Below are 22,600 nucleotides of genomic sequence, written 5' to 3'. Positions count from 1 at the left end.
TGTTAATTTTATGTTCATGTTCAAAATCTCTTCAGCAGAAAATTCTTGACAAACTGCTGAGCTTGAGCAGACCTGAGTCCCCTGTCCCCCAGCTACTAGAGACTAAAGCAGATCTGCACAAAGATCACATTCAACAATTAATGCAATAAAAATAAAAAGTAAGGCTTCCTTTGAACCTATGAAAATGAGTTTTTACCAAGAGAGCACGACCTGAAGGCTGCGAATACATCTTTCTTTATAATACACCTTCTCCTGCTGTTGCCTTCAAGGCCAGGCTTCCTATTTTCATTTTTGTCTGCCTCTCACAGGAGATTCTGCGTGCTTTAGACAGTCACCAAAGGAACATTTTACACTGACTGGGTGGGATCAGACCAGATGAAAGGCTGAGCTTTACCTTGGCGTGCACATAGCAGATTACGAGAATCCTTTGTAGGATTTAAAGTTATGAAAATCATCTCTCTTTTCAAATGTTTACAGATAATGACTTCTATTCACACTGTGGTAACAAAATAACAGCCAGGAATAAAACATTCAAGATCTTGGAGATTCCAAAGACAGGAAAAGAACAACAGTTTCAACACTCTTTTATCCCTTACACTCTTAACATTTTGTTTTTCTTTGTTTCTGTTGCCCAACAATGGCACAAAAACGTGATTGTCAGAACAGGTAACATCTGATGATGTGTCTCAAGATGAATATTCTAGTAGAGAGGAACAACATTTATACAGTCATGATAATTGATACGGCTTCCTATTATATTCTCAAATAAACAAACCCACTAAAGGATTATAACCTGGCATATCAAGAAAGCTTGTCGTAATTCATAGTTACTAACACAAAAAAGTACTATGGTATTTGAAACAGAAGAGCCTAAAAAACTCCACTTAAAAAGCTGCCAACAAAATGAACTCTGAAAGCCTTGTCTGAGATTCCCTTCCTTTTTAAACAAGATGCTGCTTATTATCCAGTCTGGTGTCACCATTAAAGAAGAGTGTAGGGAAGATGTGGGAGGGTACAGACATCCCTGCTAATACGGATTTTTTTCCCCCAACATCCACTATATAACAACACACACAGAATATGCTGTTCAACAGCACAAACTCCCAGTCCAAGGGTCCTTCCAGGGGAAGGTGGGATGCCTTACCCTGCCATTCCACACATCTCCTATAGATAAGAGAAAACAACACTCCCCAGGGCTGTCAGTTTAAAATCGTTCAGAAGCAGGAAAAAAAGATGAAGGGGAAAACCACTGACAGAACTACAGTCTAGACTTAAAATACTTCCAATTAGAAAGCTTTATTACCATTTTGAAGGAGACACATACCCCACACAGCCTATTATGCAGCCCCAGGAGGTTTACTCACATGAGTAAAGCCCATTTACGTGTGCACTCTGTGAAGCCTTAGCCTTGGCTATGTGATACATCTCCTGCAGCTCCTCAAGGTATTGCTGAGCAACGTTTCACCTCTGTCCCTCTCTCAGCCTACTGTGACTCTGATCACATAACAAACCTGACCCTCCAGCTGTCCAGGTATAATATTTGTTGGATTTCTCTTGGAAATCCCCATAAGACAGAGAGCTGCACCCATGACCTTGATCCACCAGTAACTGAACAACTCCCTGCAAGCACCGGATTCATCTCCAAGCAGAGCTTGGCCCCCTTTCACACACCAAGTGTGATTTTTTTTCACATAAATGCATCCTCTGTAAAGCTCACTTTAGGAATCAGCCAAGCTTTGTACGTTGTAATGTGTCACAACTTCTATCAAGGGGAAATATGAAACAGATGTCATCAGAACTGGCAGACAGGGAGGCGAGGAAACACAGCCTCATATCAAAGTACACCACATTATCCTGCTGGATTAGCATCCAGCACAGCTCCCCTTCCAGGGCTGTTAGTTCAGCTCCAACAGGTGAGTAGTGTCAGTCAGCACCAGGTGAGGTGCTCCAGGAATCTTCAATCCTGTGTCACAGGCTCAGCATCCACCCACAGGCAACCAAAAATCACTGGCACCCAGTCACAGACTGGTGCTCCCAGTTACAGACTGGTGCTCCCAGTTACAGACTGGTGCTCTGTGGGGTACAACTGGGTGGAACCTCCCAGGTCTCTGAGGACAAACATCCCCCGGACTCCCACTGAGTGGCAACATTGCTGCTGGATGCAGGACTGGAACCAAGGGATTCATAAGCCCTCGCAGGTCGCACTGATAATAAAACCATTAACACAAATATTAAAAGGCAAAATGAGTGTCAGAATCCTGCCTCTTCCTCACTGTACTTGACATCACTGATCTGATCTCTTGCAGCTTCCAGACACATTAGAGATTAAATTCCAACAAATTAATAATGTTGATGACACCTTCACTGTGTACCCAGTCAAATGAGAGCTGGTTGCCTTTGGATGACGATGGAATATATTCCAGTTCTAACAGCTGGAATATAACATTGTTTTCCTACCAGCCATCTGGCATTCCAAAGGGGTATTCCAGTTGCTTCTGGCTACTCAGATAGCATCATCTAAGATCCTGGAGGTCACCAGGGCATCCTGATGGCTTCCCTTCTCAAAGGGAGAGAGGAGAAGGTGAGGTACAGGTGGCAGAAGTGTTATTTCACACCTGATCGTGAGACAGCATTTTCAGAAAAATATGTCACAACCACACAATAAGTGAAGGAAGATTTTTTTTGACCTACACAACAGCACTCAACTAATCCTGAGCTGCATTTGTTCCAGATGGCAGCCAACCCAGTTAATCCAAGTTATTAACAACTGGCAGTGCTCAGAGCTGTCCTCGGAAGAATTTATTTGGTGGTGCTTTTCCTGTTTTCTGGGTATAATGTCACCACTTAAAGTACCTGTAATGAAAAATTATGAGTGTTGCCATAAGACAAGCAAGTGCTGTGTGCCTGAATCCTGGTATCCCTGTACTAGGGAATGAGGAACACTCCTCCTGCTATGGAGAGTCCCTTTCCAGGATGGCTCCACTGCCCTTCCATCCAGCTGCTTTCACATCTCCAGAGAACTGAAGCTCTGCCACAGCCTTCCACCCCTTTAGGTCCTGTAATTTAAACCCAGCTGTTTTATGAGGCTGACCTGGATGGATCCAGATGTTGACTGTTCTAAACCTGAGCTATTTTCTTAGGTCAGATTCTCATCCTTGGCATTTACCATCACCTGGAGTTGCTCTGGATAGACATTGGTGGAGTGGAGCCCAAAGCCAAGCCCTTTTTAGAAAACTATTGTCTGTGAAATTAGACCTATACCATTAAATCCCATCGAATTCATACCTTGTTTTCATTTAAGGATATAAAGACAACACACCATGATGTCTGAGACAGGATCTTGACTCCCCAGATGGTTTTTAAAAACAGAGACTACTGACTTACTCGTGGCTACACCAGGGCCAGATCAAGCCTCACAATAAAGTTAGGATGCTGAATTAAAACAAAAATACAACACCAACCACCACTGGGTCACTTTTAAATGTAGCATTTAAACTTTTGATTTGAAACTGCAACTTTAAAAACAGTAAGCTATTAATCTTTCCCTTTTTTCTTGACTCCTATATATCTTCCCTGTCTCAGGCAGGTACCAGCTACCATATTCCCATTCTTCACGCTCTGCACTCTGCAAAAAAAAAAAAAAAAGAGGCCCCTGCTGGCCAATTCTTGTTTAAAATTGTGCATAATTGATAGTGGCAAATCTACCCCAGCTGTGTCTAAAACCTCTCCAGGGGCAAGAAAAACACTCTCTGTGACTGTCATTAACTACTAAATTAGCAAGTGCTCCTGGCAGTTTACAACGTACCACATCAGTCTGCTTTAAAAAAAAAAAAACAAGTATGTGAAGATCAGATGCTTTGTGTGATCTCAAAGTTACAGCAAACTTTGGTGCCAGAACTTTGACAGAACCCCGGCTAAATCAGAGCAAAAGAGAACAGGAGAGTGGAAGAAAGAGAGGAAGGGACACAAAGTTACTTTCTTTTCCAGGCAGACAAAGAGAAAAAATATCAATTTCAAGGCTAGAAACTTGTGCCTTTCATAAGGCACAAAACATCTTACTCCATATGGAGATGTCAACAGTGTCACCTGATGCTGTGGCACAATTCCCCATGGAAAATAACTCTCCTGGAGGACTCAGTCCTGGCAATGCAATGGCTACAATTTTTGTCATTGAAATATAAATCTGAGAAAGAGATGAGGCTGTTGGAGTGTAAGGATTCAGTAGCTCCCTAAAAGGCCACTGCAGGTAAAACCCTTATGTGATCCCTGGCACAAACACAAGCTCCTCCCTTTGGTTCACAAAACAGCCAAAGCAGGGGGAGAAGGGAATAACACAGTTCTCACAAATGCATGGAAAACCTGGGGGGGCATCATGGACTGAACTGGCAGAGGGACAAGAACCATCTCTAGGAGCTGTCCTGGATTTGGCTCAACTGTGAGACCCATCATTAAAACTGACCATGGTTTTTTGGTGTTAAAAGTTTCTCAAAAAGGTGTAAAACTGCACAAACTCGTGGATTACACAAGGATCACAAGCCAGACAGGAGAGGGATGGCAGGTTTGGTCAAGGTACTAAAAGTTTGCATTGCAATAAGGTCTTTTCCTTGGGTAGTATCACTGAATGATCACAGTAACATGGCAAATCAGGTTAGTGGTTCAAGCTGACAGATACAGATAAATTTAGATTTGAGTCCAAGTGCCTAATCCCAGCTAAAACCCAGACCATCTTGTCTTTATCGACTTTCCAGCCAGAGATATTGACTTGGATCAATCAGTTCCCCTAAAGAATGTTCCCTTTCCTGTAGCACAAAGACACCTTGAACCTGAAACCTTGGCTAAGCCTCTTCTCAAGCACTTTGGCTCAGTCACAGGATCCTGTTTCCACAATGACATTCTGCATTCCCAAATCCCCTCTTAAAAATTAAAAACTGGTTACACAGATCCCATCAACCTTTTCCCCAGACTTGTTCAGGTTTCTCTCAATGCAGCTCTAAACCAGCTGTTTTGCCCATGGGTAACCAGACTACAGAGGCTCTTCTGAGGCTGCACTACTGACTGGACATGAATCTCAGTTTACTCCTTCTCCTAAGGACTCCTTCTGCCTGTCTCTGCAATGAATAAAATGATCCTTATCTCTTATTTATGGAAGGAGCTGTTGGGAGGTTTTATTCACTGATTTCTTTCAAATACTGGAATATCTTCTAATGAAAGATGCTTGAGTCTATTTTGGGAAGTAATTTCACCCTCTAGGTTTCAGCCATGAGGGAAAATACATTGCATAAGCACTAAAACACAGGTTAATCAGCACAAGTGTTTTGCCCATCGAGCTCCTATAATGATTCATGGGATGACAAGCTGTTTCCAGGCACTGGATCTTTTCAAATGGATGCATTTCTGCCCAATAACTACAAAAGGCAGCTAAGTGGGGCACTATTCCCAGGACATGTCTCCTGACCAGGGGAGAGAGATGAACAACATCCTCAGCAGCTGCAGATGTTCCTTCCCTTCACCAGCAGTGCAGAGTAATGACTCCATTGGATGTTTTCCACCCACCAGTTCCACGTGCTGAGCTCCACCAGCCCAGACAGCCGAGGTGAGGGGGCTCTCCCATGTCCCACCCCACCAGCAACATCCCACCCCAGCTCACACAGTGGGAACAGGCACTGGCTGCCTGTTTGACAGAACAATGGGCTGGATTCAAGCTGGGGTAAAGCAAAGCAGCTCCATGGGCATCACATGGATTCACACCAGAGCCCTTCCAGTGGCCTGCAGGACTCGGGGCTGTGTGAATGTCACACGAGCACAGTGAAAGGCACACAGAGACAGAGCAGATGTTTTTGTAGGAGTGGCTTCAATGCATTTTTAAAGCTTTTTTTTGAGAAGGCAATATTAACTCTTCCCATCTGCAAGGAGTGGCGGGGATGCTCTAGTACCTCCATTCAAAACTACTTTACATTTCTCCCCTCATTTTTATTCTTTGCCTCCTCCTTACTCTCAGCTGTTATTCCAGCATCTTTGCATTCCCCCTGGAGTTCATTCCAGCGGTGCTTTTTGAATCACAGAATAAGATGGCAGCCAGCACTGCTCTGGAGTGTTGTGGATGGCACCATTCCCACCCTGGGCAGGGTTAATCCAACCCCACCTCAGATAATCGACAGCCTCTGCAGCCCCAGAGGCCCGAGGTCAGGAACCTGAACCCCCTTCCCCAAGTGTTTCCTCAGATCCCTGCAACCCTCCCCTGCAATAATTAGATGCTGCAAAGCAAATCTGAGTGGAGCAAGAGCTCCAGGGTTAAGAGCCAGCAAACTCATCTCAGAAATGATGCCTTTGCTACCTGTCTGCAGCTTTCCTTTGGCACCTCCTGCTCCTAACAAGGAAACCTATACTTTTCTTCCTTATTAAATAAATTGAATCAAATTTATAATAAATGATACTTAACCCCCACCCCCACCATTTAAACACTAACTTTTGCTGTTAGTAAGATATTTGGGATGTAAAAATAAATAGAAGAACTGACACCAAAAACTGGTATGATGTGGGGGTAAGGGGAGGGAATAAAGGAATGGATTATAATGTGTCATTTTATATATGTGTCAAAGGAAACCAATTTCATAATAGGGAATAAAAATTCCCTGTTTAAATACTGTCAAATAAATCCTCAAATGTAATAGGGTTCACTTCTGGGGAAAGGAAAACTAAATCTGATTAAATATTAATGTGGCATAGTATTAATTAAGAGAGAAAAAAGTCCATCAAGAGAACCCCAATATGTTTACTGTGTCCCCAGGAAGCTGGAAAATTTCACAATCAAGTGTGTAAATGTTCTAAAAAAGGGTCCTGAATATTTTATGAATATTTGTCATAAAACAGAAATAATAACCACTGTGCAGAGCTATTAGAATTAATATTTATGCTGCCCGCCATGAAATATTCATGGGGACAGAGAAAGGGGGGCCCGTAAGACAAGAATTAATTTACATTGGGCTTGGTTTACCCGCTGGCTTGATGTTTAAAGACGGCTTGACAAGGCTCCATATGAATCCGTCAGTCACTTGCAGCGGTAGGTGGGGTGAAGGCAGGGGGAGGTGGGGGGGGGAAGCGGGTCCAGGCTGCTGACAGCTCACAGATTGAGTTTCTGACAGCCCTTAAAAAAATCTAAACGGCCCCCCACCTTTTTTTCCTTCTTCCATTGCCCAAGGCGCTCTGTACTGCCACCGTTCATCCGATCTCCCCTTCCATCTGCTGAAATTAAGGAATTAATGAGCGCTATACACTTTACAGCAGGCCCCAGGAATGTTTACTGGTGATTAAATTATAATGCAGCCAAGCTGTATAATTCATGAACCAATTAAAGGAAGTGTTAGTTGATTTGATGGGATGAGGACGTACAAAAAGCATTTAACTAATAGGGAACCGTGGGCTGCCGGTGGCTTTGGCTTTCTCGGATTACGTGGCTAATTGCTCTGCTTTATAGGGCTGTCACAGATAGCCATACATATTTCATTGTTCTCAAATACTTCAATTGTTTGCTTTCGTGTTGCTGCTGTAATATGTAGAAGCCCAGCCAAACTTCAGTGTAGTTAAAGCACTACTCTGCAAAAGCAGGTTGCTCTGGGAGGAGGGAGGGACGAGAGGGGCAGAAGGAGAAGGCTGGCTGACAAAGGAGTAACTTAAAGCCTCAGAGTTAAATGTCACTCAGCAATTACATGATTAAAAGGTGCAACATATGATAGTCTTTTGTTTTACAACTTTTTGGACACTGCTATTCTATGCTGACTTCACCACGGAGAAAATATTGGTACGATGAGCTCCTTTTTGTTTTTAATACTGAGAAGCGAAAGGAGAAGGTGGAGAGGGGAGTATATTTAAAAAAATCCAGCAAGGAAGAGCTAGATTGCTGTGGTTATCAAGAATAATACATGGTGTTTAAACTTACATGGTTTGATATTCTAAAATACATGAGAGATGAAGGAGGCTGATTTCCCATCTGGGAGAATGCTCAGTGTCTAATTCAGAGAGCTGCTGAGTCGTGCCAGCTACTCATCCCAACAACTTCAGTTTATTACACAGGAATGGGGGAATTTGCCATTCCTGCAGTTTCACAAAACACTCCCTCACAACTAACAGACCACAGGGCTTGATGAAAAGGATTCTCTGGATTTGAAGAGGCCTATCAGTCAAGTTACTCCTGTCTTCAGCCAAAACAGGCACGTTCCTCCAGCAGTGAAATCCCAAGCCCATACACAGAAGTACAAGTATTGCTGAAGAAATAAGGTGCCATCAGATAAACATCCCACACATGTGGTTAGGCCCTGAAATCTGTTGAATAAACAACAAGCTGGGTGAATATTCTCTTTCTGTGGCTCAGCAGTGACTGCAGACTTCCAAGGGTCCCTACCAAGGTGTATTGTCACCCACCTGAGGGACACCACGGTAAATCCTGACCCCCTGTCTAATTTAGAGCTTTACATTGCAAAGTGTTGAACAAACAGCAACTCAATTACTTTCAAGATACACTGTTATGTAAAGCTCATAATCTGTTTCATCCCTTTTCTCCCTATGCCTCCAGGATTTGGCTTTGGAAAGCAATCCCTGTGGAGTGCCCTCCACCAGAAAAACAGAATGTCTTTGCAGGCCAAGGCAGGTGTTCACCAGGGAGGCAAGAGACCTACAGTCAGTGAATACTTACTTTTTTCTAAAAAGCATGGCAAGCCTAAGTAGCCCCAGAAAGAAGGAGCTGAACATCCCATTTCCCAGGACAGTACTCAGATTAGCAGGCTGGGGGTGAGGCTGTCCAGGTGGAGAAACAGGTGGGAAAAAAAATCTTGGGCTACTAAAGAAAAAAGATTTCTCATATAGCTTGACCCTGCTTTTAAAAAAGTAGTATGCAAAAAAAATTAATTTAAAATAATTTTCTTTACTGAGATAATTTTGATAATTTGTGCCAAGGTTCTGGGTTAAGTAATGCAAAATTTTGGCTTAAGAAATTAATTTAATAGGTAAGCTCCGAAATTAGGGATAATGACACCAGTCACACAGTGGGAAAACTTGCCATTAACCCACTGGGAGGTTGAGTAAAATGGAAATTGGATTGCCTGTTCTAGAAAATAGAAAGGTTAAATTGTCTGGGAGATAAAGTTGATCCTAAACTCTCCTAAGTGGGCAGTGCCTCGGCTCTGAAATCTGATGAGGCAGATAATCATCTGGACAGTTCCACACACGGTTGAAAGCCAACGTGTGGTCTTGGGAGGCTTTGAATTCTATCACTGTTGGATTAAACACCTCTGCAATTTGGCAAAATCCATGAAATGCATTTATGACATTCAGCACCCGGGACAGCGACAAAGAGTGTTTGTTAATAACAAAAAAGTGTGTTTGTGCAGCAAAAGTGAGCTCAGGCACATCCCAGGAACAGGGAGAGGCAGCAATGTGGGTCTTACACGGGGGAAGAGCAGAAGTGAGTCCAGGCTCAGGAATCACTCTGTGCCAGTGATTGCTAACAGGAAACGTCAGAACTTGGCAATGTCAAGGAATCAGAGGCACTGCTGAAAGTATTTTCTTTGTTTCTTTTGAAGTGCCCTGGATATAATCAATCACACAGGAAAAGCTCCTATATTTTGGTTCGATGTGGAAAGGGCTATTTGCATTTCAATATGTTCAACTTATCCTGCCAATAAAAACATGGAATCATGAAGAAGAGATCAGGCCACTGGAGTGAAAAACAAGAGATGACATCCTGCAGACCTTTCAGATAAAACAACTCCTTGTTTGTAACATTTCTGTTGACGTCCCAATATTTCTGAATGATTGGGTTTTCAAATGAGATCAGTCAGCATGCAAATGAGGAAACAGGATCAAGACATCTCCCATATCTGATTGGATAGGGAAATTATCAAAAGACCCTTTTTTCATATCAAATTTCCATCACAAAAGGTCAAACTTTCAACTCCCATTACTTTTGCTAACTGCATTTCACTGTGCCTGCCAGCTCATTGCTGCTGCTGTTTGCAGAGGAAAAAAAGAGAAGTAACAAACGATTCCATCTTCTCCCACATCTGTCACACAGGATGGACAAAGATTTTCTAATCTTATTCTATTTTTCTCTACAGCCCTCAAAATCCTTGCAGCCACAACATCCCTTCTAACCTGATTAGCTATTCCTAGGTTGCTTTTATTTTTCTTATGGGTTCTCTTCATATTTTCTACCCTCCAGACTGACAGAGCACCAGCTGTGTTGCCAGAATGGTTTGTACTACAATTTGGCCATTTAAAACACTTTTTGATGTGTGCTTTCCTAAAATATATTTCCTTGTATGTTGTCTGGCTGGACTGATGCCTAAATACACAAGTAATGGATGTTCCAGAAAAATGAAAGACAAAGAGAGAGAGTTTCAAGGATTTCCCTTGAAATCCTCAGACAGGTGCATTTTTTCTCGCAGTTCATCCTGGCCACAAGCACTGCCTGGCCTTCTGCAGATTTGGAACATCTGATCATGGCCCAAGATTCCAAGGTTTTGCTCAGAACAGCTCACACAAATTCAGAGGACTCACACCCCTGTGTCCAAGCAGAGGAGCAGCTCAACCCCCCGAGGTGCCACCCACTGCTTTTCAGCTTTAAAGCTGAATTTTGGAGCAGCAGAGGCAGCAAGTGGGGCAAGCACAAGAAAATGAGTTCATTAGTAAAAAGGGCAGGACTCAATGTATTTGGTGCTACTGGTTCCATAAAAACTCTCCCTTAACATTATTATCATTGTAACACATACAACCCATCAGATCAGTACCTTGAGATTTCTGTTATCCTGATTTTCTCTGTTGTTCTTATTACTGTACAACTAAATGTTTCACAAAGCCATTTCCTACAGAAATATTTATGTTCCCAAATGTTTATTGGCCCCTCTATCTTGATCAAGCTTTTATGAGCACTCTATACAGAACACTGAATTAAATACATAATTCCTGTTCTATCAGATCTCGATGCTCTGTTTGTCTATTTTACACAGCCAGGCACTGTGGTGAACTGCAGAACACCATGGAGAAAATCCAATTTATATGGTAAAGATATTTCTATCCACAGTGATTATGTGGGCTGGTGATTACAGAAAGCTAATGAGGATGAGGAGGATGGAAGGTTTAAATTCCATTAAAGGTTTTTATTCATTGTGCTGGTTTTCCTGAACAACGTTTTTCAGTGATTTCTACACAGCTGTGGGCACTAAGCTCTGAACCATCACAGGCTGGAAGGAGATGGAGGATGCTCCTGGAATCCTCAGGAGTGGCTGGAGCTGTGTCAGGGCAGGGTCAGGTTGGATCTCAGGGAAAGGTTCTTCCCCCAGAGGGTGTTTGGGCACTGAACAGGCTCCCCAGGGTAGTGGGCACGGCCCCAAGGCTGCCAGAGCTCAAGGAGTGTTTGGACAACGCTCTCAGGGACAGGGTGGGATTGTTGGGGTTCTGTGCAGGGCCAGGAGTGGGACTGGATGATCCCTGTGGGTCCCTTCCAGCTCAGGATATTCTCTGGAAGTAATGATGAATATATTTTATCTATAGGTCTCTACTCCTCACAAGCCTGTTACTATTGAAACATTAATCACCAGGCCACCAAAACAGACAAAAAGTCATTATCTGAAAGGTTAAAATCTGTAATGTTTTCTTTTTTTCCTGGGCAAAGGTTGTTCAAGGATGAACTGGGGATCTTAGTCACTAGGTAAGGTCTGAAGTTCATGAGATGAATACTGGGCTCTTCAGTGTAGAGGAAAAAAATATAAAAGATCTGCTGAATGAAAACTATATTTGACATTCAGATACATTCAGAACTGAGTGTGGGGTTCTAATGATGAGTAACTGTGTAGTAAGTTATTCAGGCTTAGATTGATTGCACAGGCAACTTTTAAAGAGGGATTTTTTCCTCTAAAAGATACTCTAGTTCAAACAAGACTCTGTCTAAATCTGTTATGAATTACAATGTGTTTGGAATTAATCAGACAGAATGTGACATCTAACAAAAAAGAAAAAGATGGATTTTTCTTCTTAGAACTGTTTTAAACAAAGATTCCTGTTCCTTAAAAGGCTTAACCACTTTGCATAACTGTTTGTACCCAGAAATAAACTGAAGGTAAGGGCACTCACCTCCACTTGCAGTTTGCACATATCAGGAAAACGTGGAAAGCTGAATGTTTGTAGTTATTCTCTCCCTAACACAACACAGAATCCTGCCATAATGAAAAGCACCTTTTACACAATCAAATCCTCTGCTTCTTCCGAGGGCAAAACTTCCAGCTTACATAACAATTAAAGATTTATGGTTCATGCAACCACCCCAACTCACTGGCACAGACTTTGTAAGAATTAGGCATATTCAGAAATACTAAACCTCTGCAGCAGGTTTTTTAAGGGCAGCGAGGAACCCAGGGCAGGGTTTTGTGTCGGCTTCCAGGAACGAGCTCACAGTGCCATCACCATAAATCACCCCAGAATATCCACAGTGATATCACATCTTTCATTAAAAAAAATACTGCAGCTTCTTTCAGAAGCACTGCCACTTGCCATTTCTTTGAGGTAATCAGATAGCTGTTAATTAATAAACCTGTCAGGTGAATCGTCCTGCTCCGGTCATCATTATCCATTCTGTAACAGGATCCTGCTATCAGCACTGCTCTCCACCCCATAGCTTCCAGCTCAATTAACTTAATGCTATGCAAATGAGAGGCTCTCCTCATCATTAGCTTATAGCCCACAAATGTTAATAACATAATTGGGCCTTCAACAGGGTAATTAGACACGATTTCTTCCATTAGTCTTACAAGGCTAATTATTGTTGATAGGAGAGAGGGGATGAGTCCCAGTGCTGCATGCAAAGAGGGGCATCTGGTTAAAGCAAATATAGACAAAACATCAACAAGGTAAAACAACAGTTGAGAGCTCTAGCAGGGTCAGGTAGGGGTGGGGAGGAGGAAGACATCATGAGGAGAAAGTTAGGAACAACTGGAGAAATTCTCTATGAGCTAGGACCTAAACCTAAACATTCAGCTTGACCCCGGAGCTCTCCCACTCTCAGCAGTGAAACAACATGATGCTTAAGAAATCCTACAGAAGATATTCTCAAGCTCTGGCAGACAGGACACTTTGGAAGCTGTACTGATCAAACTTCCCAGGTCTGAAATGCAAATATGCAGCCAGGAGACCTTAAGAACTGAATCTGATCCTTGATGTCCCTGGTCATTATGTCCAACCCTCTCTCCTGCCATCACTGGGGTTGCTGTGTTTCATGGCATGTTTTTTTTCTGAGTAACAGTTACTTGCTGTAAGAACTAGAGGAAACAGCCTCAAGTTGCAACAGAGGAGGTTTAGGTTGGATGCTAGGAAAATTTTCATCATGGAAAGGGTGGTCAGGCATTGGAACAGGCTGCCAAGGGAAGCGGTGGAGCCACCGCCCCTGGAAGTGTTCAAAAAACGTGTGGATCTGGCACTTGAGGACATGGTTTAGTGGTGAACATGGTGCTGGTGCCAGGCTGATGGTTGGACTTGATGGCTTTAAGGGTCTTTTCCAACTTTTTTAAGGATTATTTCTTTATTTTGTTTCTTTTTACTTTAACTTTGGGGCACGTTCGTGGCCAATATGAATCTTTTTATTTCACTGCAAGTATATGAGGAAGAACTCTTCCTATATACTAGGCCTAAAAATCACCTTAAATTATATTCACAGAAGTAGCAGCATTTACTAGAAAGTTAAATGAAACAATTACTCTTTTAACCTACTGTACCCTGAGCTTTGGTCAGTTCTATGAAAAGAACAGACTGTCCAGTGGCTTGTTCACCCACTGTGTATCGATCAGCCTTTATATCAGAACAATATTCAACACAACTTTTTAAAGAATTATTTTTACCATGTGCAAAGCATGGCAGTGTCTTACTGAGCTCAGAAATACAGAATGTGTTAGAAAAGGATAAATTTAAAAGCCTCTGTGGGACAGATAAAAGCCTTTCACAAAATGTATGTAAAGCCTTAAAAGGACAGCATTCCATAACAGGGAATTTGGTAAACAGAATGAATTTGGGGGCAGAAAATATGATCCTTGCATGGCACAAAACCCCTGGGTCACCACTTACACGGGAGCCAAAGGAAGCCAATTTAGGTGATAGTGATTAATACATTTATGTGACTGCAGGTGATCCAAGGCAATAGAATTAGACCCAGTGCATCTGTCAGGCATAAGGGATCATTCCTACATCTTTCCTGCAGGATAAGCTATGACAGTATTCAGTTCTGCTCTCTTAAATTGCCCTGCACTTACTAAATTTACTCACTAGAAAATTCCGAGCAAATATCTTGTTCCAAGGCAAACAGCAGTAAATCCACCGATGTTTTAATGAAGATTACACTTTCTAATCCTCATGGTAATGACAAACTAGTCTCCATTCAATATGCAGTATTACTTGTCAGTTTTAATCACCCAAGCTGTATTGTATTTGCTACAGACTGATGCACTTGTCTTCCCAGATCTTCAGCCTGGAGAATCCAAGCAAAAGCAGTGTAGTGCCTGTTCTGCTGATGATTTTCAGGGTGGGCCAATTTTGCCAGCCACACCAGCTCTGAGTAAAGCCTTACTCTGGGATTAGCCTCAGGTCCAAAGAGATCACTAAATCAAAGCACAGCTGGCACAATCCTGCCCGAGTTTTTTTACTCCAGAAATCCTGAATTCTAGTAATTATGGAGTTCATAAACTGAGTTTTAACCTGTACATAAAGGTGGCCTTGCTACATTTAGTCAGAAGAATATTCAGCCAAATCTTGCTACCACACCACTGAAGTAAATGGTGAGAGGTTGACACAACGTGAGATGCTGGACAACACTGGCCAGTCCTCCCTTCCCCTCGTGCTTTCTCACACACTAAATTTCTTCATCCAGTTTTCACACATGCAAAACTCTCATCAGTTTTATCTAGATGTGTTCTCTTACCCAGTGCAAAGTAAATGCACTGGTAAATTAAATTGAAATGCCGCAGCGCCTTTATATTTAAAGTTTTTCTCCCTCATCTATTTTTCAGAAGTTTTTCTGGTTCCAGTCAGATCTTGAAACCAGTATCTTCCTTACAAAAAGCTCCTAAATGCTACAAAATCAGACTTGCATGTATATGGTTCTTATTTGTGTGTGAACTGCTGAGTTAATTAAGGTGAAATGCTGCAAATGACTGCTTTAGACCATGAAGAAATAATCAGAATCGAAAAAGCACATCATATTTTACCCTGAGAGACCAATCAGTGTTACATTCCACGAACTGCACTGATGGTGCATGACTGTGCAGCCACAGCTTTTTCTTACAGACCCATCTTAGCAAAACTGTTAAAGTGACTCTGCAGCAAACAGCCTTGGAGAAGAGCTGCAGGATGATCCCTCAGGGCCAGAGCTACAACACTCCCCCAGCACCTGGAGCATCGCTGGAGCCAGTCATGGAGAGCAAGATAAACGGACAGCAAACTGGGAGACCCCAGGGAACCCAGGACTAGAGAGTTCAGTGAGCTCTGGGGGTGCTCTTTGGTGCCCAAAATGTGTGAATAAAGACTTAAGCAAAGAGAGGGCGGAGGGGAACACCATGGTTAGATGGCTTGGCTACTATTTAAATAACACTTTCATTTCCGTGATTGTTTCTTTTCATTCCTTAAACAAAAGCCGTGTCTTAGGTGAATGTCCTGAACAACCCTTCTTGATTTGTAGAGATTAGTACCATGAAGTTGTCATTGTGAACTAGGATTTTAAAAGTCTGGTTCTTCTTTCAGGCAGTTCTCAGAGCTCCTCTCAGAACAACATGTTTTCCCCTGACAAGATGGAAGCATGAGAGTTTCCAATGTTCTCCTCAGCTCAGCTTCCTGAGTAATGCAGGAAAGGTTTAAAAGCAAACATGAGAACTTGGCTACAAGGTTCAGTAAAAATCCTCAGTTTCTTCTGGGAACTAGAGACAATCTCAAATAATATCCCACAGTAAACAGTTTTGGTCTGCAGGGACACAAGCCAGTTCTTTGCCCAGAAGTGACTGGGAGCAGGAAGGGCACAGGTCTTTTGAGCAGCTGACCAAACTTCTGGGATCTTGGCTCTTTCTGCAGTGTTGCCTGGCTTAGGTAGCTCCTTCCAAACTGCACAGGCAAGTGTTCCAACAGAAAGCTTCCTGTAATGCTAAATTTGACATCAAAGTTTTTGGACTCTTCAAGATTCAAATACAACCCAATGTCACCTAATCAAAGTCACCTTGATCAAATTGCTGCTACTACACAGGCATTTAATTTTGGCAGCCATAGGAGGAGCTGGGAGCTGTGCCTGGAGAGCATGGAGACTTCCCAGCACTTTGGGAGGAAGCACTGGAAGCATTAACATCAAGCCCAGTACTTTCCCAGTTCTACTGTGTTCCCATGTGGAAAAAGCAGAGATATGGCTGGTTTGGTTAACTTTGTCTAAAACTTGCTACCATTGCCAAAACCATGAAAAGTAGCCCAGACTCTACTGCTTTTACAGAGTTTTCTCTATTCAGTTCAGTACTGAGTTCAGAAAGGCAGCCTTGATACTGGTGGTAACTTCCAAGAAAAACAGTTCCAACATAAGGGCAATGAGGACAGGAAGCCTTCAGGTTTCCTAACTTTTGTTATTTGTTAGAGATAGCTACTGCAAAAAAAAAAAACCACAAACCAACAAACCCTTCTTTAAGCAGCAAAAAGAATGAAAGAGTTGTGCATGTGGTTTTGGGTCCTTAAAAATAACAATAAAACCAAAAATATTTGCTTAGAAGTAGAAGCTTTTTTTCTTTCTCTTCCTGGAGGCTTCAGAAGCTTGCTGAGATCAGAGACCTCCTTAATTGCTGCATCCAGGATTTCACCAAACAAACTCCAGCCATCAAAAGGAGCTTGTATGAGATGAGGTAACTTCTAAAAATAATCCCTGCCTCCCACAACTGAAGCCAAATATACCTCCTATTCTTGTTGGAGCAGAATCAGCTTGTGACAGCAAATGCAGCATCCTCCAGAAAGCCCCTAGAAGGATTTTAAAACTGCATTTGATGTTTTTCTATTGCTGGCTCAAGATGCATATTAATGCCCTTCCCCAGGAGAGAAAGGCTCTTATGGTACCAATATAGGTCAGGCAGAATGTGCAGCAGAAGTGACATAATCTTTTTATTGTAATCATCCAATTTTCTATCTATTGGATTATTTAAGAGCAATAGCTTCTATTCAGATTAGTGTTATGTTATGGGGGAAGAGAGAGCACAGTCTAGTGAGGAGGAGGAGGAGGAGAACAGAGAATGAGGATTCCCCACTGATGGCTAAACCTCGGAAATCTGTGTAAGGAGCTGCTTCCACTGATTTTCTGTGGGCAAAACTCTGTATATGGGACTTTTTGCACTACATGTGGATGTGTTGAAAAGAGCCTCACACCAGAGCCCTGCACACCTTTCTGTGCCCAGCTGGTACAGGGAAGGTGAGGGATCCCCTGACAGATTTTTCCCCCTTACACCAAGCTCAGCAGTGCCTCTTGCAACAGAGGCAGATCAGGAAACAAAGGTACATGACTTCATTAAAATCTTGCCAATGATCAAGTCTCCCAGCACTTGCATCAAGAGATAACACAATAACTTAATTACTCCTGTAGCTCAGAAAAGGAACTGTGGATTAAATTGATGTCACTCACTGGGTGAAGCAGACGAGTCACTCGCCAGTCCAGGTGAAAGGAAGATTTCCTGATTTTGCCCAGTAAATGCTGGGATTTTGGTTGGGGCCAGAGTTGTGGTCCCCCAGAGCACAGCTGAGGGTGCAGTCACCAAAGGTAAGAGGGTGAGTACTTCCGCTGGGATGGGGAAGACAAATTCATCACCTAAAACCCACTTCCCAAAATAAGCTTCTGTTTCACAAGCACCCCAGTGACCTCAGAGAGATCCTGCTCCGTCAGATCCCACTTTCCCCACAAGCCTGTTTGATTTGAACACGTCACAGAGGAGGAAGAGCCCAGCTGGGGTGGCAGCACCGATATGCAGAGGGATAATAAAAGGAAACCCATCAGGATTAGTGGAGACAACAGTCACCAAACCAGCAACCACAGAATGGTCTGGTGAGAGTGGGCTGAGAAAAAAATGGGAATGATTGAAACAGAGAATTGTTCTGCCTATTATTTTTACTACTTCATTAATTAAGCCAAATCCTACATAAGTCACTTGGACTTTTCCTATTGTTTCTCTCTCTCCCTGGTGAAGTCCAATTTTATTGCACTGATTTAGTACCTTGATTACCACATCATTTTTTCACCCTGAAAATAAGGAGAAAATAAGATATAATTATAACATTTCTTCTTTGCTACTCATCAGATTTCTGTATGCCATCAATTAAAACCACATCTAATATCCATCGTTTAAATTAGGCCAAAGTTTTAAAAATGCTCTGTAAGATTTTTCCATGTCAGAATAATTCAATCACTATTATGTTTCCTTGATGCAACTATTTTGGGATTTAGCTTGTTCCTTGATAGGAATTTAATTAAGTCATTTACATGTAATTTCCAAATATGTAGCTGTTGCAAAAGGCAGCAAAGAAACGAAAAGGCAAAAAGAAACCTGAGGAGAGCTAATCTTTAACAAAAATATTTCTGATATAAAAATGAATCTGAGGAATACATATTCAGTGATAAGTATTCCAGTCCATGTCTGGTAAACTCTCAGATAATGGCAGCATGGTGGGGTCACTGGGGTTCTATTAGCTCAATTAATGAGGAGTAAGATAAGGCTAACACCCAGCTCTTCAAACGGCTCAAAAATAGAGCTGATAGTAATGGAGTTATTAACCTTCGCCAGCCATTGAATTTTGCTGCTGATTCAAACTCCATTTCCTAGTTCAGGCCTCCATTAATAGGCTGTTTATTATCCCTAATCCACATTGGGATCAGCTGCAGAAATATGAAAGCCCCATGTAAAGAGCAACTAGTTAAAAAGAAAAAAAATCTTTTTTTTTTCCGTTCTGATTTTTCCCTTTTCAACATATTCAGAGATTCTACCTGAGAAATTAGGAACTTCATTAGCCTAAACTGTTTGAATACAGGTTCTTAGCAGCGTGACGAAAAAGAAGCTTTAAATATATCATGTAAAAAGATGACACAATTGGGGATACAGCCACATCATTTTGAAAACTAAATATAACACAGCTGGAAAACTCACATTGGAGCAGCTTTGCTGTTTATTTTCTCTACTGGGGAAGAAACAACTTTAATATTGAAAAAATGGGTATTTGAAATACCTTATATATGTACTGTGAGGTCAATCCTCTAGTTCGTCCCTCCCCTGCTCAGCTTTGTCTGTCCACTTGTATTATTTGTAGACGGTACTGTAATATAATTAATCAACACTGAAATGTAAAACAATCCAGCCTGGATTCAGATCAGATGGGCAAAAACAAAGGAAATATTGGAACAGAGCAACTGGCAATCCCAGGACATGTAGGAGCAGAGCCTGTTGGCACAGATGGGAGGGATTGAGAACTCCAAGGCAAAGCTGGCTCCAGTTTAACTACAGAAATCTTGAGTTAGAAGATCTTTAGGCTCCTTGCTGAGACTGTACTCACTAATTTGGGATTTTTGACACTTTGGGAATTTTCAGTGTATTTTCAATGAAAGAGACACAGTTTAGTTACCACAGTCCACACACAAAAGAGGTTCTCCCAAAATCTATCACATCTGAGAGAAAATCAGCAATTCTGAGTCATGGACTTAAGACAGAAATAGAAATGTTTATGCTACTACATAAACCTCCAGTACACAGTGCTGACCTCAAACTGGAATGCAGTTCTGGCTGCCCCATCCCAGCACAGAAACAGCTGGAATGGCCAGTGAAGGAGGAGCCCAGGGAGACAGCATGATCAGAAGAGTGAAATGACTTCTAGGAAAGAAAAGGATAACCAGACCAAAGTTCTTTGGGAAAGGGGTGACTGAAAGGCAACAAGAGGCTTACAAAATCAGGAGTGTTGGGAGACATGACCAGGGAATGCCTGTAACTGTTTCTCCACGGCAGAAACGAACCTGGAAAAACCAGTGAAGCGTTTTCATGAGACACCCAGCGAAACGTGATTTGATTTGGTGGCCAGAAGTGCAGCGTTGAGAAAGAGACTATAAAATCAAGGCAAATGGGTGATTAGACAGTTGTCCAGATGACCCTCTGGCTCAGGGAATCCTTAAACTGCCGACTGCCTTAGGCTGGCCTGGACCCAGCAGACAGCTGGGCATGGACCAGCTGAAGGTAATGACCAGAGATTCACAACAGATGACACTGTTGCTGCTGAATCTTATTTTAACTGTAAGTTTGGGAGAGAGCAGGAAGGATAAGAAATATTTTGGTGAATATTAAATAGAATTTTCGGTATATTAGAACTGCCCATGGCTATATGATACATTTCTTGTTGCTGCTCAAGCACTAGCGATTAAAAAAAATAAAGCTAAAATACCTATTTTACAGTGGTTTGGGTGAGGAACTGAAGTCAGTCCTTTGCATTAGCTCAGAGCTTCGGATGCCAACCTGTGTGTGGATTCCCACTTTCTGTAGGCACTAAGTGGTTCAGGGTGTCTTTCACTCCAGAGCTGAGAGGCCACAAATGGATTCAGCTCCTCATTTGCCCTTAAGGCTGCCACAGTTCAGTAGGATTGGGATCCTGCCCACTTAGGCAGGAACTGCTTCGCAGGGAGGAACACAGAGAGCAACTCATGTCTTCTGTGAGCACAGGGACAGCAGCTCTTTGGGAGCCAGGTTTTGCTGATACAGGTTCCCCTGCACTCAGCAAACCCTCACTCCACTGCAAATTCTAATTTAAAGAAAACCCTGTACCTCACCTCTACAGTGGAAATTGAATTATTTTCCTTTTTGTTCCAGGGCAGTTCTTTGGATGCAGTAGCTGATGCTGTATGAGTTTTTTTATTATTACATTTTAACAAACTTTATAGCCCATTTTGTTTGTTTTCAAATAAGTTTATTTTCCTTCTTTTCTACCATCAATTACTAGGTTTGTTTTTCTTTCCATAAGATGGAGGAGTCAGGAGACTGATCCTGCTCAATGCTGTATAATTTAGTATTATGTATAGTAGCTTTATGAGGTGGGAGTCAGATAAAACATAGTATTTGAACACTAACCATTTATTAGCTCTAAGGAATAGATTTGTGACTTGACAAGCAGACAATAACTCTGTGTTCTGATCAGCCAAAGAGGTCTACTCTGAGTTCAAAAACCAGAGTAACATTCTCTTTCACAAATAATTTTGTTTACTGATGTGACTAGATTTTAATAATAAACTTGATATATATGTAAATTTATTTTAATCTAATTTCATCAACGGAGCCCTCCTAAAAATGAGACTTTGTAGATTGCTCTGTATCTGATTTATAGATTTCTACATCCTATTCCCAGATTGATTTCAAGGCTATAATTCTATCAGGTTTTTCTCCTGATGTCAGAAACACCACCTCTGCAGATAGTGTTTTATAACTAGCATCACAACTGCAACTGAATTACTGCCCTGCTGTCCTATGCTGCAATATGTCCTTTTGTTTATAATCACCCTCTCTCCCTTATATCCCTACTACTTCAGCTTCATGGAAAATATCAGCTCCCAAATCAATCAGGGAGCACAATGTCTATTTTTGTCCCTTACTTCAACCCCTGTGTGAACCAGCAGGGGCCAAATTCTTCACTCAGATCTGAATGTGCAGAGCTCTTTAAAGCAAAAGGGAGCTGAACAAATGGATCAGTGCTGAATTTCCACACATCCAATTTTATAATGAGTTGTTCTTCCTCACTTGATGAGGTCTCAATCCTGCAAAGGGGCACGTGGGGCACACTTGAGGATTCACACTGATCTCTGGGACTCAGACACATGTTTAGGGATTCAGGACCTTCCTTCTAAATGCAGAGGAAGAATAATCCATGGGAAATGTGTTATTTAACTGAGTCTAGTGTAAGTTTCAAGATTATTTCTCCATTTTTTTTCATAAAATGGATTCCTGTTTAAGATGCAAACCATCTTTGAATAAATAAAGCTACTGCTGTTTTCACACACTTTCCTTTTCAGACCTTGAGGGATGACTGTCAGCTCCCTCCCTTTGCACTCCCCTCTTTTCTCTCTCCACCTCAATCTCACCCTTTTCCATCTTTTCCTCTCCCCTGTACAGGGAGTGGGGAGGGAATTCAGGGCAGCCACACAGCAGACATAGGAAGAGAAACTTTGCCAACCTAAACAGTTATGTGGGTAATACACCTTTCCTACTTTATAGATAAGAACAGCTTCCTGGAAGCATAAAGACTACAGATTTCCATGTATGCCTTTGGAATGGCCACTGTGCCAGCCAATGGTATGGACTGAACCAGGAAGCCCTGGGAAGGGAGTGGAGAAGCCTCTCAGCTTTGAGGAATCCACCAGCACTTCAAATCCTCACCACCTTTGGACCAGCTGTGAAAAGTAACACTATTTTATCTCCTTGGCACTCATAACAGTTCTTTTTTTGATGCTGATGCCTCTCATATTACATTTCTGAACAATTCATTACGGCTCAAATAAAATATAATTCTCATGTTGTTTTTAATTATTTCACAAGCC

At 42.0% G+C, this 22,600-nt stretch overlaps 1 protein-coding gene across 6 annotated transcripts in view; it reads right to left on the bottom strand.

Annotated features, from left to right (window-relative positions):
• Positions 1–22,600, bottom strand: part of AK8 (adenylate kinase 8) — a 67,243-nt gene that overhangs the window by 3,420 nt on the left and 41,223 nt on the right. For 4 of the 6 annotated variants that reach the window (XM_064676830.1, XM_064676828.1, XM_064676831.1 and 1 more), the window contains one exon: positions 7,172–7,242. The exons of the other annotated variants lie outside the window; for them this stretch is intronic. In XM_064676830.1, coding sequence (XP_064532900.1) covers positions 7,172–7,242 — 71 coding nt within the window. The remainder of the gene's footprint in view (positions 1–7,171; positions 7,243–22,600) is intronic. 6 annotated transcript variants of the gene reach the window in all.

Source organism: Pseudopipra pipra, chromosome 20 (assembly GCF_036250125.1).
Source record: "Pseudopipra pipra isolate bDixPip1 chromosome 20, bDixPip1.hap1, whole genome shotgun sequence".
NCBI lineage: Eukaryota > Metazoa > Chordata > Aves > Passeriformes > Pipridae > Pseudopipra > Pseudopipra pipra.
The sequence above is the reverse complement of the archived record's forward strand: the minus strand, read 5'-3'. Positions and strand labels throughout refer to the sequence as shown.